Consider the following 18,446-nt stretch of genomic DNA (forward strand, 5'->3'; position numbering starts at 1 on the left):
TGTGTATGTGTATATATATGCATGTGTAGTATATGCATGTGTACCTGTATTTGTCCATTTCTAAGTGTATGAGTCTCTGTGTGTGCTTATAGATCTGGGGGTAAATGTGTGGATATATTTGCGTGGGTGTGTGTGTGTGTGTGTCAGACTGGACAGCCCGGAGAGTAAGTGTAAGCCTTCTCACATCCTCGCGGGCTGCCTCCTCCCCCACTACCTGCCCCCCCCCCCCCGCCCCCCTGCACCGACTGACCAAAGCGGAAAGGATGCTCTATGACCCGAGACTGCATTCGAAAGTTTGCAGTTCTTGGAGGCTGATCCACCTGGGGACGTCATTGGCTCCCTGCAGGGTGGTGGATTTTAGGAGAAGAGAGCGGATTCCCGCAGGACGGAGGGACTGCTGCTGACACGCCGGGCTGTCGCCGAGCCCCCCCCCCCCCGCACCCCCGCCCCCGCCGCGTCCCCAGTGGTCCCCGCCTGCAGCCGCGGGCTCCGCAGAGGCGGGCCCGGCCGGGAGGGGAGGGCGCGGCGAGCGGGGGCGGCGGGAGGCCATGCCTCCAGCTGCCGAGGCCGCCCAACAGCTGGGGCCCTCGCGGTCGGCCCGCGGCGCCGTCGCCCTTGCGCTCCGGCGGACTTTGCGGAGGGCGCCCGGCGGCGGCGGCGGCGGCGGCGGCGGCGGCGGCGGCGGCGGCGGCGAGTGTGGGCCGAGCCGGTATTTATAGCTCGGTGACAGCAGCGGCCGCGGCAGCTTCCCAGCGAGGCCGCCGGCGCGGCGGAGGGCTGCGGCCGCCCGTCCCCCGCGCTGCACACCCCGCGCTGCAGGCGCCCCCGGGTGAGTACGCGGCCCGGGCCCCGCTGCACCCCCGCTGCACCCCCGCTGCACCCCCGCTGCACCCCCAGCTGCGCCCCCAGCTGCACCCCTCGCTGCACCCCCCGCTGCACCCCCGCCCCAGGCGCGGCCCCGAGGTCCCCCGCCCTCCCGGGCGCCCGGGGATGCACGCGGCGAGGCGGGGCCGAGGGGCGCAGGGGGGCGGCCCGCACGGACCTTCAACTTTCCTCGCTTCGCTGCTCCCCGGGAGGGAGGGGAGCGCGCCCCGGGCCTGCCGAGGGCCGGCTAATGACATTAACAGGTTGCATGCAGCTCGGGGCTGTTCTCCTTAAAAAACACACCAAAACAAATCCCCCAAAAGCAAAAGCGAAAGAGAGAACTTGGGTGTTTACGAACTTTATCCTAAATAAAGCTGTATCGGTCGATTCCTATTTTTGAAAATGCCATTTAGGCCCACAAGTGTGTTAGAGCCAGGTGCTGACACTTGGGCTGCCAGGGTTCACTGTGCCCTGCGTGCAGCCATGGACTGTGTGTGTGTGTGTGTGTGTGTGATGGGAGGAATCATCACATGCTTATTTTAGTATTAATATGTCTAATGAGGGGACCCCTGGGTGGCTCAGCGGTTTAGCGCCTGCCTTTGGCCCAGGGTGTGATCCTGGAGTCCCAAGATCGAGTCCCGCGTCGGGCTCCTTGCATGGAGCCTGCTTCTCCCTCCTCCTGTGTCTCTGCCTCTCTCTCTCTCTCTATCATAAATAAATAAATAAATCTTAAAAAAAATAATATGTCTAATGAACCAAAGGGGGGGAAAGGGTGTGTTGAATAAACGTTTTTACTCCTGATTATAAATGGTATGCTGTTTGAAATCCATGGAAGGGCTTCTAGCAAGACTTCAGGGCTTTGTTTTGTCTTCAGAATAAAAGTTCTTCTCATTTATTGACTATAAAGAGTAGTGGAGTCTCTGTAAAAACTATTTTTGTTGTAAGATATTGAATTTTAAATTTTTTTTGGCCATGCCTATACTTTCAAACACCCCGGGCCCCCTCAATCTGTGTGTAGTTAATTTTTCCTTTAAAGGTCCTATTTATTTATTCATGAGAGACACACACACACACACAGAGGCTGAGACACAGGCAGAGGGACAAGCAGGCTCCATGCAGGGAGCCTGACATGGGACTCGATCCCAGGTCTCCAGGATCAGGCCTGGGCTAAAGGCAGGTGCTAAACCGCTGAGCCACCTGGGCTGCCCCTGTGTATAGTTTAAAAGTAACCTGGATTTTGAAATTTTGACTCAGGTCTTTGTCCCCACCCCCATTCCACCTCCATCTGATCCTCATGCTCAGAAAGCAATGCTTGTCTCTTTAATTTGTGTCTTTAAATTGCCAACCATTTAAAAAAGTAATTTCGGATATGAATGAATTTTATTTTATTCATTAGCTGTTACTTTCTTTGGTGTGTGTTTAGATTCTTCATCATAAACAGATATCACTGAACAGGAGCTCTAAACATTTTTTTAAAAAGATTATTTATTTATTTATTTATTCATTCATGATGGACAGAGAGAGAGAAGCAGAGACACAGGCAGAGGGAGAAGCAGGCTCCATGCACCGGGAGCCCAACATGGGACTCGATCCCGGGACTCCAGGATCGCACCCTGGGCCAAAGGCAGGCGCCAAACTGCTGCACCACCCAGGGATCCCCAGCTTTAAACATTTTTTAAAGAATTCATTGGTGAATATTTTTTCATCTTTATAATATGAAAGGGCTCACACATACTTTGCCATTTTAATGAAAAGGTAACTAATCTCTTTGTTAGGAGACAACCTCAGACCTAACTTTGCTTCAACTTCGCTGTTTTAAAAACTCTCATGGTTTAGTACTCATATCCCAAAGACTGCAGGATAAGAAGCAGGGAAGAGAATCATTTAAAGGTTGAAACAATGTGAAGAGAAAGTCTGGGAAGTGATTTATGGATGCGATCCTCTAATTTAGCAAGGGTACCACAAATACCATCCTGGTATCTATGTAAAGCCACTTATGGTGGTTTCATTGATTGACTTAAAAGGTTGCTTTTTATTTTAAAGGCTGTGTGGTCTCTTGTTTTGGATTAAAAGCAAGAAGTTCCAACTTCTGTTATTATTGCTATTTTTTTTTTTTGACGATTTTATTTACTCATGAGAGACACACAGAGGCAGAGACACAGGCAGAGGGAGAAACAGGCTCCATGCAGGGACCCCAATGTGAGACTTGATCCTGGGACTCCGGAATCATGCCCTGGGCCAAAGGCAGGCACTAAACTGCTGAGCCACCCAGGCGTCCCTATTATTGCTATTTGTATTTGTAAAACCTGTATTAAGGATTCACATTATGTAAAATGCTGTATGTCGCCTCCTCAAGTCTGCCTTTTCATCTAACATTTCAAGATAATATACCAAGACCTATCCTCAGGGCTGACCCAGGCAAATATATAGTTTGTTTCTCCATCTTTCTGCCATTCCTCCTATATGGACTTGAATATCCCATTATCCAGAATTTATTCTCTCTGGAATGGAATCTTTAGTTTTTTTTTTTTTTTTTTTTTCCTACCCAAGGCTGATCTGTTTATCCTACATGATCCATACATTTTTTTTTTATTTAGTAATTAATCAGCAAATATTTGTTGAGTGCCTACTGGGTGCAAGTCATCACCTAGTACTTACTCCTTCCTCATGCTTCTACTTCCTTCCTGTTGGAACTTTGTTCTGTATTTTATACTTCTCAGTGTAGAGGACATATTAGTTATTAAGAGTATTGACTTTGGGGTCGTACCAAGGCAGCTGTATGACCTTGGGCAGATTATAACCTTTCCAAGTCTCTGTTTCTTCAGTGGTAAATCCATAGGGTTGGTATAAGGACTAATTGAGGTACTGAATGAAAAGTGCTTGCCTGACACATACAAAATACTAAAAAATGTTCATTTTTACTGTATTGTTCATATCTGCTTCAATGGTGTTCATCTCAGGAAATGGCAGCTTCATTCTGGGTTTTGCCAGGCCCTATCCACATCCAATACATCATGTAATTTTTGGCAACATTTCCTCTTAAATCTATCTAGAAGTTAATATGTTTCCAACCATTGGACAGGTTGGCCCTTCTGACTTGTAAGTTATATGTATCACTCTCCTGCTTCTCATCTTAAACAGTGTGAAAGCCTCCATGCACAGATTGGCCTTAGGCTGGGTCCTGAAAGGCCATGTCACAATGCCATTCCACCTTGTAGACCTCATCTCCTTTTATACTTCCCTGCCTCTACCCCATCCAGTCACATTAGCTTTGTCTGCTGTTCCTTCAATGCATTGATCATGCACGCAGCACAGGCCTTGCAATTTTTTTGTTCTCTCTGTCTGGATGGATCACTCTTTCCCAGTTGTCTGCTTGCCTCCCTCCCTTCTTTCAGGTCTCTGCTCAAATGTCACCTTATAGTGAGGCCTCCTCCAACTGCTCTCATTCCTGACATTCCCTAGTAACTTTCTCTATCAACTCATAGCTTTCTAAAATATTATGTATCCTGGGGGATCCCTGGGTGGTTCAGTGATTTGGTGCCTGCTTTTGGCCCAGGGCGTGATCCTGGAGTCCCGGGATCGGGTCCCATGTCGGGCTTCCTGCATGATGCCTGCTTCTCCTCTGTCTGTGTCTCTGCCTCTTTCTCTCTCTACCTGTGTCTCTCATGAATGGATAGGCAAAATCTTAAAAAAAAAAAATATATATATATATATATGTATATATATATATTATGTATCCTTTTTTTTTTTTTCCAGTTTAATGCCTTTTTCCCTCAATAAGACAGTAAGATGCAAACTAGGGTATTGTCTGGTATAACCCTCATGCAGAGGCCAGTGCCTGGCACAAATAAGCAATTGGTAAATATTGAGGGAATGAATGATGAACGTTATCATGGAATTAACAAATCTGGACTTCATCACTTTCCAAATATGAGTTTGGATAGGTAATGCAAGCTTTTTGAGCCTTATTTTCAATATTTGTAAAATAAGGATAACATTGGGATGCTTGGGTGGCTCAGCGGTTGAGCGTCTGCCTTTAGCTCAGGGCGTGATCCTGGTCTGGGGGTTGAGTCTGTATCGGGCTCCCTGCAAGGAGCCTGCTTCTCACTCTGCCTGTGTCTCTGCCTCTCTCTCTGTGTCTCTAAATAAGTAAATAAAATCTTTAAAAAAATCTTAAAAAAATAAGGATAACTTCATCCTTTACTTTGTGCAGTTGTATTAAAAATTCTTTAACACTGAGAATAACATGTAAAAATCACTCAGTGAATGTAATGCATAGTAGTTGATGTTACTTGGGTTTAACTGGCCTTTGGAGTAGGAAATACATGAAAATGACAGGCACTTTACAGAAGAAATCTCCTAAGTCTTCACTACAGTACTCAGGGAAGTACTTTTGTTGGGATTTTACTGGTGAAGACATAGAATCTCAGAGAGGTTAGGACTTTGCCCTAGATCACAGAGCTTATAAGTAGCAGTCAGGTAGACCTGACCATATTTCTCTACCACATTAGGCTGCCTTTGAAAAACAGATGTTCCTGATTCCTTAGAAACATTCTAATATCACTCTTTTTTTTAAGGTTTTATTCATTTTATTTGACAGAGACAGCACAAGCAGGGGGAGAGGCAGGCAGAGGCAGAGGAGGAGGGAGAGGCAGGCTCCCTGCTGAGCAGGGCTCCATCCCAGGATGCTGAGACCATGGCCTGAGCCCAAGGCAGATGCTTAACCAATTGAGCCACCCAGGGGCCCCTCTAGCATCATTCTAATGGTATGATTTTGCCCACTAAAAACACTAAGAGGTACAATGTGATATAAATATAGGCTGCTATCTTTATTTATCTTTTAAGTAAATAATGTTAAATGGTTGGAAGCTGTGACCTTCCTTTTGACCTATGATTTAATGAAATTAATTAATTAATTTATTTAAAGACTTTTTTATTTATTCATGAGAGACAAAGACTGAGAGAGAGAGAAGCAGAGACATAGGCAGAGGGAGATGCAGGTTGTTGCAGGAAGCCCGATGTGGGACTCGATCCCGGATCCCAGGATCAAGACCCCAGGTGAAAGCAGGTGCCCAACCGCTAAGCCACCCAGGTGTCCCTTGATCTATGATTTTAAAAGCAGTTATCCTAGGGATTAAATGAAATGATCGTTAAGGTGTTCTGTGAACTGCAAAGAACTTTATGTATGGTATGTAATACTATGCTAGAACTAGGTAATTGAAGTAGCTTTTACCTTTGTCTTGTGCTAATCCAGCCAAGAACTGCTCAGAGTATAGCCGTGTGTGTCACAAAGTGCCTACCACAAAAAGCAAAGTACAGGAAGTCTTTTTATTTTATTTTATTTTTTTAATTTTTATTTATTTATGATAGTCACACAGAGAGAGAGAGAGAGGCAGAGACACAGGCAGAGGGAGAAGCAGGCTCCATGCACCGAGAGCCCGATGTGGGATTCGATCCCGGGTCTCCAGGATCGCGCCCTGGGCCAAAGGCAGGCGCCAAACCGCTGCGCCACCCAGGGATCCCCAGGAAGTCTTTTTAAAAATTATTTTTCAAGAAACTGGATTCTAGGTGTTTAAAATAAAGTCTACACCGTTGGCACAGTCATCTTTAAAAAGCCCTTTAATAAGAGCTAAGACAGGTTACCTGTGAATTTTCAGGCATAGATACTAAGGAGCCTCAAAAAATCTGGAGGAATTCTTTTTTTTTTCTTAATCTTAGAATAGTGCTCCACAATGGAAATGATTTGCTCATGTTACCTGGTGAGAGATTTCTAGATGTTGAGACCCACATTAGCAGACCTGTGTATTCAGTATGCTCTGCTTGGCTAGTAATAGTGTCTTTTGTAGAACATATTAGTTCATCAAGGATTTTTCCATATGCATCTGTACATTTTTTAAAAAGCAAATGATATACTCCATCTTGATCATACTTGTCATTATGGAAGAACTGTTCCCTGAGCCAGGGTCCCTGCTGAGAAAAGTGAAATTCATCCTCCTGAAAGCCTCCAGTGTTTTCTTTTTTGTAAAGGTCCTAATAAATAATGGAGGCAGGGTACTCTGCTATAGTCAAATTGTTACGGCACTTATCAGGGCATCTATGTTGTCGTAGCCTAGGACTTAATTATTTTTCACTTAAACTGTTGAAATTGCCTATAAATGCAGCTTCTCCACTTTCATTATGTCTCATACCAATTTTTCTTTTTCTAAGCTGAGAGAGACATCTTTCCCAAACTCTGCTCCAATCGGTCGTATCACTCTTCAGTTCTGAAACTTTTCATTCTCTGTTCTCCCTTCAGTAAACTACAGAACAGCACTTCTGTATAATCTTCCTTAAATTGCCTGCAAATTATCTTTACCGCTCCCAAGATCTCCTCAAGTTATGTGTTCCAGCCACACAGAACTACAGATGCACCTCTGAAGCAGCAAGTCCCTTTCCGCCTTTGCTCAGTGTCCTCCCAACATGAGCATCCTTACCTCTTTCCTCTTTTCCCTTTGCATTCCTCTCTGTTCTTAGCCTTTCTTAGCAGAAACACAATACCTGTAGTAAAATATGTCAGATTCATAGTATCTACTATAAATATTAGTGCACCATGACTGATGGCCTGTGGATTATCGGACAGTGTGTAAAGTTCCAGCCTGTAGTTACCACCTTCTTCCAATCATTGCCATAATTTGGGAAAGCAGAGGCTTCCGAGGTATTGGTAGAGACATCTACCTATTGGTGCCATTACTTATAGGAGGGAAGTGGTTGGGGTGGATTAGTCTAGCTCTCAGAGTTGGAAAATCACCGAATGAGCATCAGTGATGCCCTGCAAAAGAACAGTCAGATCAACTCAACTCCTTAGACAGATGCTCAGAGAAGAAGAACAAAACTGAAACAATCCTGTCTCAGCCACATGACCAGCTTTCTGATCATGCTTGCAAGGTCCACTGGACTAGTATTAGTGGACTCACTCATCCTCCAGTATTGGGAATCTTTTATATCAGACAGCTTTATTATCAGGAACTTTCTAACCTACATGTCATGGGCAAGATTTTGGAATTTGTCTTTATGTAGGGAAGGCATGGTACAGAGTGTTAAAGCTTGGTGGCTTGGATTTGAATCCTTGCTCTGGCACTGGCTCCTTTTGTTACTCGGTATGAATTACTAAGCCCTAGGTCTCAGTTTCAAAATTTATAAAATAAGAGTTTTATTTTCTTCTTTGGGCTGCTCTGAAATTTAAATACAATGTGTAGAGCTCGTTAGCATAGTGCCTGGTATATGGTAAATACTCCATAAATGTCAGCCCTGGTGATACTGGTGATAACGAAGAACCTGTGCTAAAAAGGGATGGTGCTGGCTGTGAACACATCACTGCTGCTGGCTGAGTCAGCGTGGTGGTTTTGGGGTTCCAGTGCTTTTCTCCCTTCCTCTGTTAGCGGAAGCTAATGGCAGGTTGCTGTGCCTTCTCATCTCACCTAGACCATGAGAAGGCTTTTCTTTATAAGTGTACCACTCACCTCATCCGGTAGAGGTTCATTGATTGCCCACTTTGAGCCTGGCCCTGTGCTGTGGCCTGGAAGTGAACAGCCCTGCATGACCGTACGACCTAGTGAAGGAGACACACACGTAAGCCGGTAATTTTACTCTAATGTACTATGAACTAAGATAAATCACATTTATTTAAGATAAAAACTCAGCTATGGTAGCAGAAGTGAGTTTAAAAAAAATTAAGAGTTTGCCGACTATGTACACGGTGTAGCATCATCAATTTGAACAATATCAATCCTGGATTATTATTATTATTATTATTATTTTAAAAGATTTTATTTATTTATTCATGAGAGACACACAGAGAGAGGCAGAGACACAGGCAGAGGGAGAAGCAGGCTCCATGCAGGGAGCCCGACATGGGACTCGATCCCGGGTCTCCAGGATCACACCCTGGGCCGAAGGCAGGTGCTAAACTGCTGAGCCACCCAGGGATCCCCTCAATCCTGGATTATTAACATGAGAGTCACTGAATGATCATATTGCTTCATGTGAAGGAAGAAGTAAAAACAGTTATCGGTGCTCTGGATATCTGGTACTTAAGGCTGAGATGAGTAGGCAGGCTTTGGGTGCCTTTGTGGATGAAATCAGGAAGTGGGGATAAGTAGAAGTGTTATTCAAGTTATTTTGTAGGTTCTTGAAATTTGGGACCCCCTGGAAGACATCTCTTCAGCTTTGGCATATGAAGCAAGAATAAACATCAGCCATGTTTAGCGTAAAATAGAAAGACCAATAATCCAGCTAGTGTCTAAGCCACTGAATCTGTTAGTAGAAATAAAGAATAGGCCACAAACCCAATGGGAGACAGTTTATTGGAAGAAACGCTTTCAGATTTGCAGTCTATGAGAGAGATCAAGGGCTAGGAATAAATTTGGACTCAAATGCTGGTTCTTCCACTCGCTGGGTGGGTGAATTCAATAGGCAGCAACTGCTCTGGGCCCTTGCTTACCTGTAACACGGGGGTGATGGTAGCATTCATGGCATTCCTGTGGGAATTCAGACCTGTCCAAGTGCAGGATTGTTGCTCAACACTATAGTTGTCTCTCTTGAAACAATATAAATACTGAAAAGGAACAGCTGTCTCCAGAATTCTTTGAATGTTCTAATTCAGTTTGGGCATGTGGACATTACATAGCCCACAAAACAAGATTCTAATGTTAAAAACAACAACAATGAGCATATGCTAACCCTCCACAAAAAACAACGATTGGTTAAAAAAACAAAGTCTTATGAATTCAATGTTCTGAATCCTGCCGCATTGCTTGTGTGTGGGTGGGGGAAGGGAGGCGGTGGGGAAACTGTGCCAGAATTCCCCACTGGTAAGAGAAGCAGCTTAGAAACCTGGTTTTTTCCTCCTCCTCTTTCTTCTTCTTCTCCTCCTCCTCCTCCTCCTCCTCCTCCTCCTCCTCTTCTTTTCAGAGAGAAAGAGAAGGGAAGGAGACAGAGGGACAGGAAGAGAGAGAGAGAATCTTAAGCAGACTCAGTGCTGACCTTACATCCCAATGGGGGTGGTGGTGGTGGGGGGCTTGATCTCACAACTCTTGAGATCTTGACCTGCGCTGAAATCAAGGGTCAGGCACTTAACCACCCAAGTACCCTGAAACCTGTTAACTTCTTAAATGATACTCTTGTCCTGTTCTGATGGGCATATAGGAATGAGTCCTTGCTTCAAGACTCATTGGCCTTGAAGTGATTTCTATATTAACTATAGGACATTTCTAAAAATGTTGCACGGAACCGAATTGACAGTCCTTTCTGGCATCCTTGCGTACTGAATATCATGAAAATGCATGATGCTCATTTTTGTTTTTCACCACTTTGCTGTCTTTGGTGTGAGAACCAACTACTGCTGTGTTGGGTGATGAACTTCATATTAGGAAAAAAATCTTTCTACAGTCGCCATTCCTAACCTGTCTGAGCTGCAGCCCCTGGGGACAGATATTTCGGAATATTCACGAAGATCACAAGGAACTTAAAATTGCTTAGAAGGTTTCTGAATCCAAGGCACAGCGACTCTTTGTTTTGCTGAGTTTTCCTGCTAGTCCTTTTGTGTGTTTACATTGCTTTTCTAAAATAGATAAGACAAGTCTCCATTAATTCAGATTGTGACTTTAATTGCTACTCATCACCCCAGACTGTTGGACAGGGACTTGGGAGCCCTGGAACCTATTGTCAGGGCTTCCATGGACTTAGAGTTACTTCAGGCTTGTGGCTTGATCTTTGTGCTTTTAGCCATGTGTAAAATGAGATTATTTACCAATGGGAAATTTATCAGTTTCCCAAAGTGCTTGGGATTTGTGAAGGATTCTTTCACTTACATAATTTTTCCCTGGTTAATGGAGTATACACTGTAGAGTTAATATAGTCATCTCTAGAGAAGAATATGTCTCCAGGAAGCATTCAGAGGCTGACCTCCCTGGGGCTGGGCCCTGGGTCTACCTTCTTTCTAAAGTAAAGAGAATTCCTGGAGTTGACTGGGCTGTCTGACTTCAGAGGCCCAGATCAGAGCTCTCCTGCTGGCCGGCTCTGGGCAATTTACATAATCTGTGTGAGCCTCAGTCCCCCCCGCCCCCCAAGATGAAGTGATGGGAATGATGATGATACTATTTCAGAGGGTTGTTATGATAAAAATGAGATAATGAAGCATGTGTACATCCAACACAGAGCCTGGACCTCACATGATGTAGGCTTTGTAAGGGTCCTTTTTTCTCCTCGTTCTACACAAATTGAGAAAGAATAAAAAAGAATTGGCAGATTTCAGTGCAATTACCATCTTTATAGTTATTTTTTAATCTCAGTTTTTATTCAGCTCTGTGGCTGAAAACAAAGCGAGATAGCTTAGTCTGAGCCACCAGATTGGTTCACCAAAGCTGAACTGCAGAATTGGAGAGACTTGGTGGACCTAATGCAGGCTTGTGTTCTTTATAGGAAGGCTGGCTCCCAAGGAAGAAAGAGGAGCTAAGCAAGACTTTGGAGGTGTGATCTGGACATCAGCATTTTTGTTTTTGTTTTTGTTTGTGTATATCAGCATTTTTAAAAAGCTCTGTAGGGACACCTGGGTGGCTCAGTCGTTGAGGCTGAGTCGTTGAGGTCGTGATCCTGGGGTCCTGGGATCGAGTCCCACATTGGGCTCCCCATGAGGAGCCTGCTTCTCCCTCTGCCTGTGTCTCTGCCTCTATCTCTGTGCCTCTCATGATTAAATAAGTAAAATCTTATGTTTTATTATTTTTTAAAAAGATTTACTCATTTATTCATGAGAGACACAGGCAGAGACACAGGCAGAGGGAGAAGCAGGCTCCCTGCAGGGAGCCCGATGTGGGACTCGATCCTGGATCCTGGGATCATGCCCTCAGCCACACAGGCATCCCTAAATAAATAAAATCTTAAAAAATAATAAAAAATAAAAAGCTCTGTACTCTCAATGCACATCCAGGTTAGGACACATGGCTGTAGGCACATTATGTTCTTTGCCATGCCTCTGTGCCTTTGCAAATGCCTAGACTGAGCATTCTTGCCTTTGTCACAGGAGGGAAAAATTCCTACTTATCTTTCAACCCTGAACTTGAGTGTGTCCTGCCCTGTGAGATCTTCCCCCTTTTCCTCACTTCCCACAAGCAGAATTGTCAAATCGCTCCTGCATGCAAGTAACTACTGTACCATAGACTTAGCTATTTCCTAAAGCATATTCTGTGTTGAAATTATTTGACAACTAGATTATGAACATTTTATAAAAGTCCATACACATACATAAAAAAGTCCTTTTGTGTAGCAAAAGGTCTGAGAGTTGTCCACCATATTATGAAGGGATCCTACCTCAGAAGAGAGGGATATGGGCAGAGGAGGATGCTATTTTTTTGTTAATATGTACTCAGTTTACTCCTACATTGCTGTAATTTTTAAATGACTCTGTATTATGATTGTAGCCCAAAAATAGTTATTTAAAAGAAGAAAAGTATTTTTTTTTCCTGGCATTTCCTCCAAAGGGGTGACCTCTACAGGTCATCTCCGTCATCACCCTGATTTTGGACAGTGTTTTTCCTTCTCACGGCCCTTCTCCCCCTGCTTTTATTCTCCTTCCTTTCCACATCCCTATGCGGTCAGAGGTATGATTAGATGGCAGTGAAGGTACAGCATTTACTTTCCTCAATCTCAGACTTGTCTTGGTGCCATAAACAGGTTCAGGTCGCACCTTTTCTAAATGCCTCTTTATTAAGCTGTTATAAACCTGAACAGGTGATAGGAAGAGAAAGATGGTTTTCCTGCTGTAACTCTGTGTATCTTTTCTTATGCAGGTAAACAACGGAATTGAAGTTTTGAAGGATGGGTAAAGACTTTCGTTATTATTTCCAGCATCCCTGGTCTCGCATGATTGTGGCTTACTTGGTGATCTTCTTTAACTTCTTAATATTTGCCGAGGACCCAGTTTCTCATAGCCAAACAGAAGCCAATGTTATTGTTGTTGGAAACTGTTTTTCATTTGTAACAAATAAATACCCTAGAGGAGTTGGCTGGAGGATTCTGAAGGTGCTTCTATGGCTACTTGCTATTCTCATAGGACTAATAGCTGGGAAATTTCTGTTCCATCAGCGTTTGTTTGGTAAGTACCCATGAAATGTAATGTTGATAATTATTGAACTCTATTCCTCAAGATAGAGCGCTGTTATTTCTAAATGCCAATTTAGGATGCATTTTGGTTTGCCCTACAGCCTTAATTTGTGATGCATGGTTGTAGCTGGGTTCTTCCGCTATGCTCTGTTCAATTGTGTACTTTTCTATGGCCTAAGGAAAATTAGCATGAGGTCAAATTAGTGCTAAACTTATTTTCAAAGAATGGCTTTAGAGCTAAAATTAATGTGTGTGTAATCTTATAAATAAATAAATAGTACGTAAGTATATTATCTTAAAGAGTTTGCCTTCATGTCACACCATATTTTCATTAAAATAACTTAATCATTGCTTATGTATTTACATATATTGTTCATTCTGGGAATCGGAATGGTAACTCTACCTTTTCACCTTCTTTATTTTTCGAACATTGGCTTTAGGATGCTTATTTTGAGCCTGTTCAACCGAAGGACAATTAGTATAGAACAGACAAAGACACAAAATTAGTTTAAGCTGAATAAGGTTATTTACTGTAAGGATACTGGGATATTTCACAAAGACCAAGGATAGAATTTATTTTGATGCTTGGGATAAATGGAACCCGGGGCTTGACTTCTATCAGGATCCTCTTTATCCCAACTTTTCTGTTCAATATCTGTTTTATTCTCTTCACACTGAAGATCAGTTTACATCTACTCAGAGACATTGGCTTGATTCTTTTGGTCCTAACGTTTAAACTCTTGGAAAAGAGACTAATGTTGATCCAGTTTGAGTGTGTTTTCCACCTTTTGCCTAATTAATTTTAGCCAGGAGATGGGCAATATTTATCCAGCAAATATTCATTGATCACTAATTAAATGCCAGGAACGATTCTAGAGAGTGAGTCAAAAAAGCAGGGTCTATGCCTTCATAATAACTTACATCCCACAGCAGGGAGAAAGACACTAAACAAATTAACGTATAATATACAAAGAGGTGATAAATGCTATGGGGAAGAGAAAGTTTTAAATGGCGGGGCCAGTTAGAAAGAGAACTTAGTAAAAAAACATTGAGTTTAGTAATTATAAGATCATAGGTGACACAGTGTGTGTATTTCCAATCTAGAAGCTTGGTTAGAAACAGATGGTGGTGGTTTAAGAAAAAAACAAATGAAGAACATAGATATACACACATGTAGTATTACTTACATATACTTTTCAATCTCTATTCAAATTATGGTCATGTGTTTCTATTACATAAATTTATAAAATGTACATATTTAGATTTATTATATATGTACATAGTTTGGAGCAGTTTGGTGAGGAAATGAAAGGAGATAGGAATGGAAGAAGGAAGGATTTTGTTGTTGGTGGTGGTGGTGATGCTGGTTTTGAGGAGGAAGATTAATTGATCATCTTGTCATTTTGGGGGAAAGGGCTAGATTGAAATGAAGATAAAGACATAGAAGGAGACCATCTCTGAAGGCTTCTCTGCTTTGTGACTTAGGACACAGATAGAAATAATGGCTCTAGTGAGGACAGGAGGAGAGACCCTAGTTCCTCCAAAATTGTCATAAGAGAGATAAAGGTTTGTATTCTAATTGGTACATTGTCGTGAAGGGGTAGAGAGGTAAGTGGTATTCTGGTGCTTTCTATTTCACTATGAAGAAGGGAGAGCTAAAGATAAAGGTGGATGGATTGGATGATGCAAGGGGTTTAAAAAAGTGGCTAAGATTTGGAACAGCATAGATAATAGCTGACTATGGACAAACAAAAGGGTTACTGTTGATCACATAGGGCTGTTGGGGTTAGCCACTATAAATTGGAATGACATCAATATGAACTGCTAAGCAGTTTTCTTTATGAGAGCTCAGTCACCTGGAACTGAATTTGAGGGTGATTCATCTGGGTGGGGACTGCTCAGGCTTGCTGTATTGGAAACAAAGGATGGAAAATAAATACAGGATTCTAATAAAAAAGTTATTGTTTTGATTAACAGAGGGTCTGGCTGGGCATGGAAAGGAGGTAAGAGAGATTGATGGTGTGGGAGGAGCAGGCAAGGACTAGAGGTTTGGATAAAACTGAATAGGTGAAATGGAAGTAAGAAAAGGGAAAGGATTTATGGATGTAGTGAGATGCCGTGTTGTAATGAAGGATAGCCATTCGTTAGTGGGTGATTCCCAACTACATTGTGGCCTTTATGAGTGCCAAAGCAAAGTGCAAAGACAGGTCATGGCAGAGAGGGTATCTAGAAACTGAGTGTTAGTTGGGCCATCCACCAAATACTGAACAGGCATGCTGTTGTGCATGACATTCATAAAGATGAAAGATGTTAAGGGTGGGGGGTGAGTGGGAGAGGGTCAGTTTCCAAAAATGGTTCAGGAGTGCTGGCAGACAAAACAATAAATGTCTATGACAGGCAATGACCAGATGTGTTTGTAATCCATTCCAGAAATTTGCTCAGTGTAGAAAGGTAAGGCAAATTTAGACAAAATATCCAATTTGGAGAAAAGTTATCTACTTATATTGAGATTGATTGATTGGTATTAATAATAAGGGCAGATCATTTGGCTCTGTAATTTCTACATTTTATTGTTACTCTATTATAAAATCTTATGTTTTATAGTAAAATCACATTTCATTAATGGCTTACTTTTATTTCTCCTCTTGGGATAAATAAATTAGCCTTGAAAAAAAATCGGTCTGGATTTCAAGTGGTATGTTGAGTACAAATTATTTTGATAGTGCAAAAGTATGTCCTATTTTTTTTTATTTTGCTTACTATAGGAAAAGATTCTATAATGTAGTTAGCTTTAACACTTCTGTTTGGCTTTATCACTTCTATTCCTTGTTTTTCTTACTGAAAATCTGTGAAATTATATGGGATATTAGAGAAGGAATCATAGCCTTTTGCAAATCTTGGTGTTAAGTGGTGATAACTGGATTCCTGACTGAATTTTCTAATGAACTCCAAACTTATCTTTTCCTTCTGTCTCCATCTCCCTTCATGGCCATTATGTCTTCCTTTATTCACAAAATGGTAACCATTTGCTCCTAATGGTTCTGTCCTTCTCCATTAATTTTGGATTTTGCTACTGGAATATATTTTTTACATGGCTAGATGGCTCCTATTACCTACAAAATAAAATCTAAGCTCCTTTGATTGGTATCCAAAGCTCTTGATGATCTACTTACTCCTGCCTGACTTCAAACGTGGTCTCTTGACATTACACACTTTTAGAATTATTTGCAGCTTCTCGAACCTGCTGGGTTCTCTCATGCCTCTGTGTCTTTGTATACGCACCCCACCTTGTGCATCATGTTCAATCCTCTTGTTAACTTGTTGATTTCTCTTTTTCCTTTACATCCAAGCTCAAGCATTGTGTCCTCTTTGACACTTTTCCTGACTGCCTCCTGTCAGATGTTGTCTTCCCTCTAACTCCCACTTGTGTCTACTTGCAATAAAGAATATACAGCAGGGTGCTCTGGAACTGACAGCCATGCAGCATTATGGAGAAGAATTTAAAATTTAATGCCAGCACAAACATTGTTCTTATTGGCTTGGAATGTGATGAATGTTCCATCCTGTTCCCAAATAACTAGCATTAATACATAAGTCATTTTTTTAAGAGATCACATTTAAACGTTTAACAGTTTTCAGGTGCAAGCTTGTGTGGGTGGTGGTCATGGTGGTGGTGGTGTCTGCGTGGGGAGGAATGGGATTGTTAATTGCAAGCACAGAAATTCTCGTTATGGAAATTGAGATGGTTTATAAAATAATCAGAATCATTTTGTGAGATCAGTTAAACAGTTTCTTTTTTGTTAATTCTCTTATGAAATGCCAAATAAAAATATTGAACAGAATGCCACTATTCCTGAGATCCCTGGGTGGCTCAGTGGTTGAGCGCCTGCCTTTGGCCCAGGGCATGATCCTGGAGTCCCAGGATCGAGTCCCACATTGAGCTCCCTTCATGGAGCCTTTCTCCCTCTGCTTCTCTCTCCTTTGTGTCTCTCATGAATAAGTAAATAAAATCTTTAAAAAAGAATGCCACTATTCCTTTCATTGCCCCTTTCATTTCATTAACTTGTGAGTCTTCCCTCATTTATCATTTATTTTATTACGGAAACTCTCTTCTTAGTGGACTCCGGAAGCACAATACCTTATTGCCCAATTAAAGCATGTATGAGGAAGAGTGATAAATCTGTGAGCGCATAATTTAATCTAGTTTGTTGGTTGATTTTATTATTATGAGCCATAAATATTACAATTTTGTTGCTATTGAGTTAACTGCATAAAACTTCCTCATGATTTATAATTTGTAATGGGAGTTATCCCAAACAAAGATGGTGACTTGCAAACTGGAAATTGCATGTTATCAGAAACACAAATGATCTTTGCTGTATGATTGGAATAACGTGGGAGAGTTGGTTTTCCTACATTAGCACTAAACTTTTATGGTTTCAGGTCAGTCAAAAATCCCAAATTTCGGAAATGTGGCAAGAATTTTGGAACATGTTAGAAATCACAATTAAGGGCAGCCCAGGTGGCTCAGCGGTTTAGTGCCGCCTTCAGCCCAGGGCGTGATCCTAGAGACCAGGGATCAAGTCCCACGTCGGGCTCCCTGCATGGAGCCTGCTTCTCCCTCTGCCTGTGTCTCTGCCTCTCTCTTTCTCTCTGTGTCCCTCATGAATAAATTCATTAAATCTTAAAAAAATCACAATTAATACTATTTAGAAAAATATCTTTAGGTTTAACACTGAATCTTGTTGAGGTGAGTTATTATATTTGGATTTATGAAAATTGAATCCCATTTTTTTTTGGAATACTCTCCCAGTGCCACTTGTGTAGATGATCCCATTGTTTAAAAAAATAAGTATAATGCATCCTACATTTTTGGAGAATTATACATTATACATGGGAGAAACCTATGAATAGAGTAATCCAAAGATTTCTGATGAAAAGACTTGTATTTCTAATGATAAATATAAAGAAATAATCTTACTCAAGAAATCATTTTTATTCCAAAATGGAATTGAAATGATTTATAAAACATATACATGTGCTTAATACAATAGGAATAGAAAATGAGGACCACAGAAAAGAGAGAATTAAATGTGTTTTGATTTCATAAGGTTTGTTATGTGGTTGGTTTCAAGCTTCCTTGGAGCCTGGGCAAAAGGGGAAAGGTGATATATACCTTTGGATATCAGAAATGATGGAAATTGAATGTTTCACAAGGGAATCTTTCTTTGCACTAAATTTTGGAGTTCCCTTGCCCTAAATTCTGGTAAATAATTTCTTTTTTCTTTGGTTTGTATGGGAGATGCTGGGTAGTGAAGTAGCAAAGGCAGAAATGGATTTCACATTCTTGTAACTTAAAACAAACTTTCATAAAAATTTAGAGTGTAACTTTTAAGCATAAGAGCAATTCTGTGATTTTTTTTTTTTTTAATTCTCTAAAAGCAGTT

The 18,446-nt window shown here is 41.9% G+C and overlaps 1 protein-coding gene across 3 annotated transcripts in view; it reads left to right on the forward strand.

Annotated features, from left to right (window-relative positions):
- The first annotated feature begins 700 nt into the window (after positions 1 to 700).
- TMEM117 (transmembrane protein 117) overlaps positions 701 to 18,446 on the forward strand; it is a 462,108-nt gene continuing 444,362 nt past the window's right edge. For 2 of the 3 annotated variants that reach the window (XM_038577402.1, XM_038577406.1), the window contains exons 1-2: positions 701 to 829; positions 12,687 to 12,991. In XM_038577402.1, coding sequence (XP_038433330.1) covers positions 12,715 to 12,991 — 277 coding nt within the window. In that variant the 5' untranslated portion in view covers positions 701 to 829; positions 12,687 to 12,714. Of the gene's footprint in view, positions 830 to 12,686; positions 12,992 to 18,446 lie in introns of those variants that run through there. The other variant, XM_038577405.1, reaches the window with a different exon arrangement.

The sequence above is a fragment of the Canis lupus genome, chromosome 27, assembly GCF_011100685.1.
Source record: "Canis lupus familiaris isolate Mischka breed German Shepherd chromosome 27, alternate assembly UU_Cfam_GSD_1.0, whole genome shotgun sequence".
Lineage (NCBI taxonomy): Eukaryota > Metazoa > Chordata > Mammalia > Carnivora > Canidae > Canis > Canis lupus.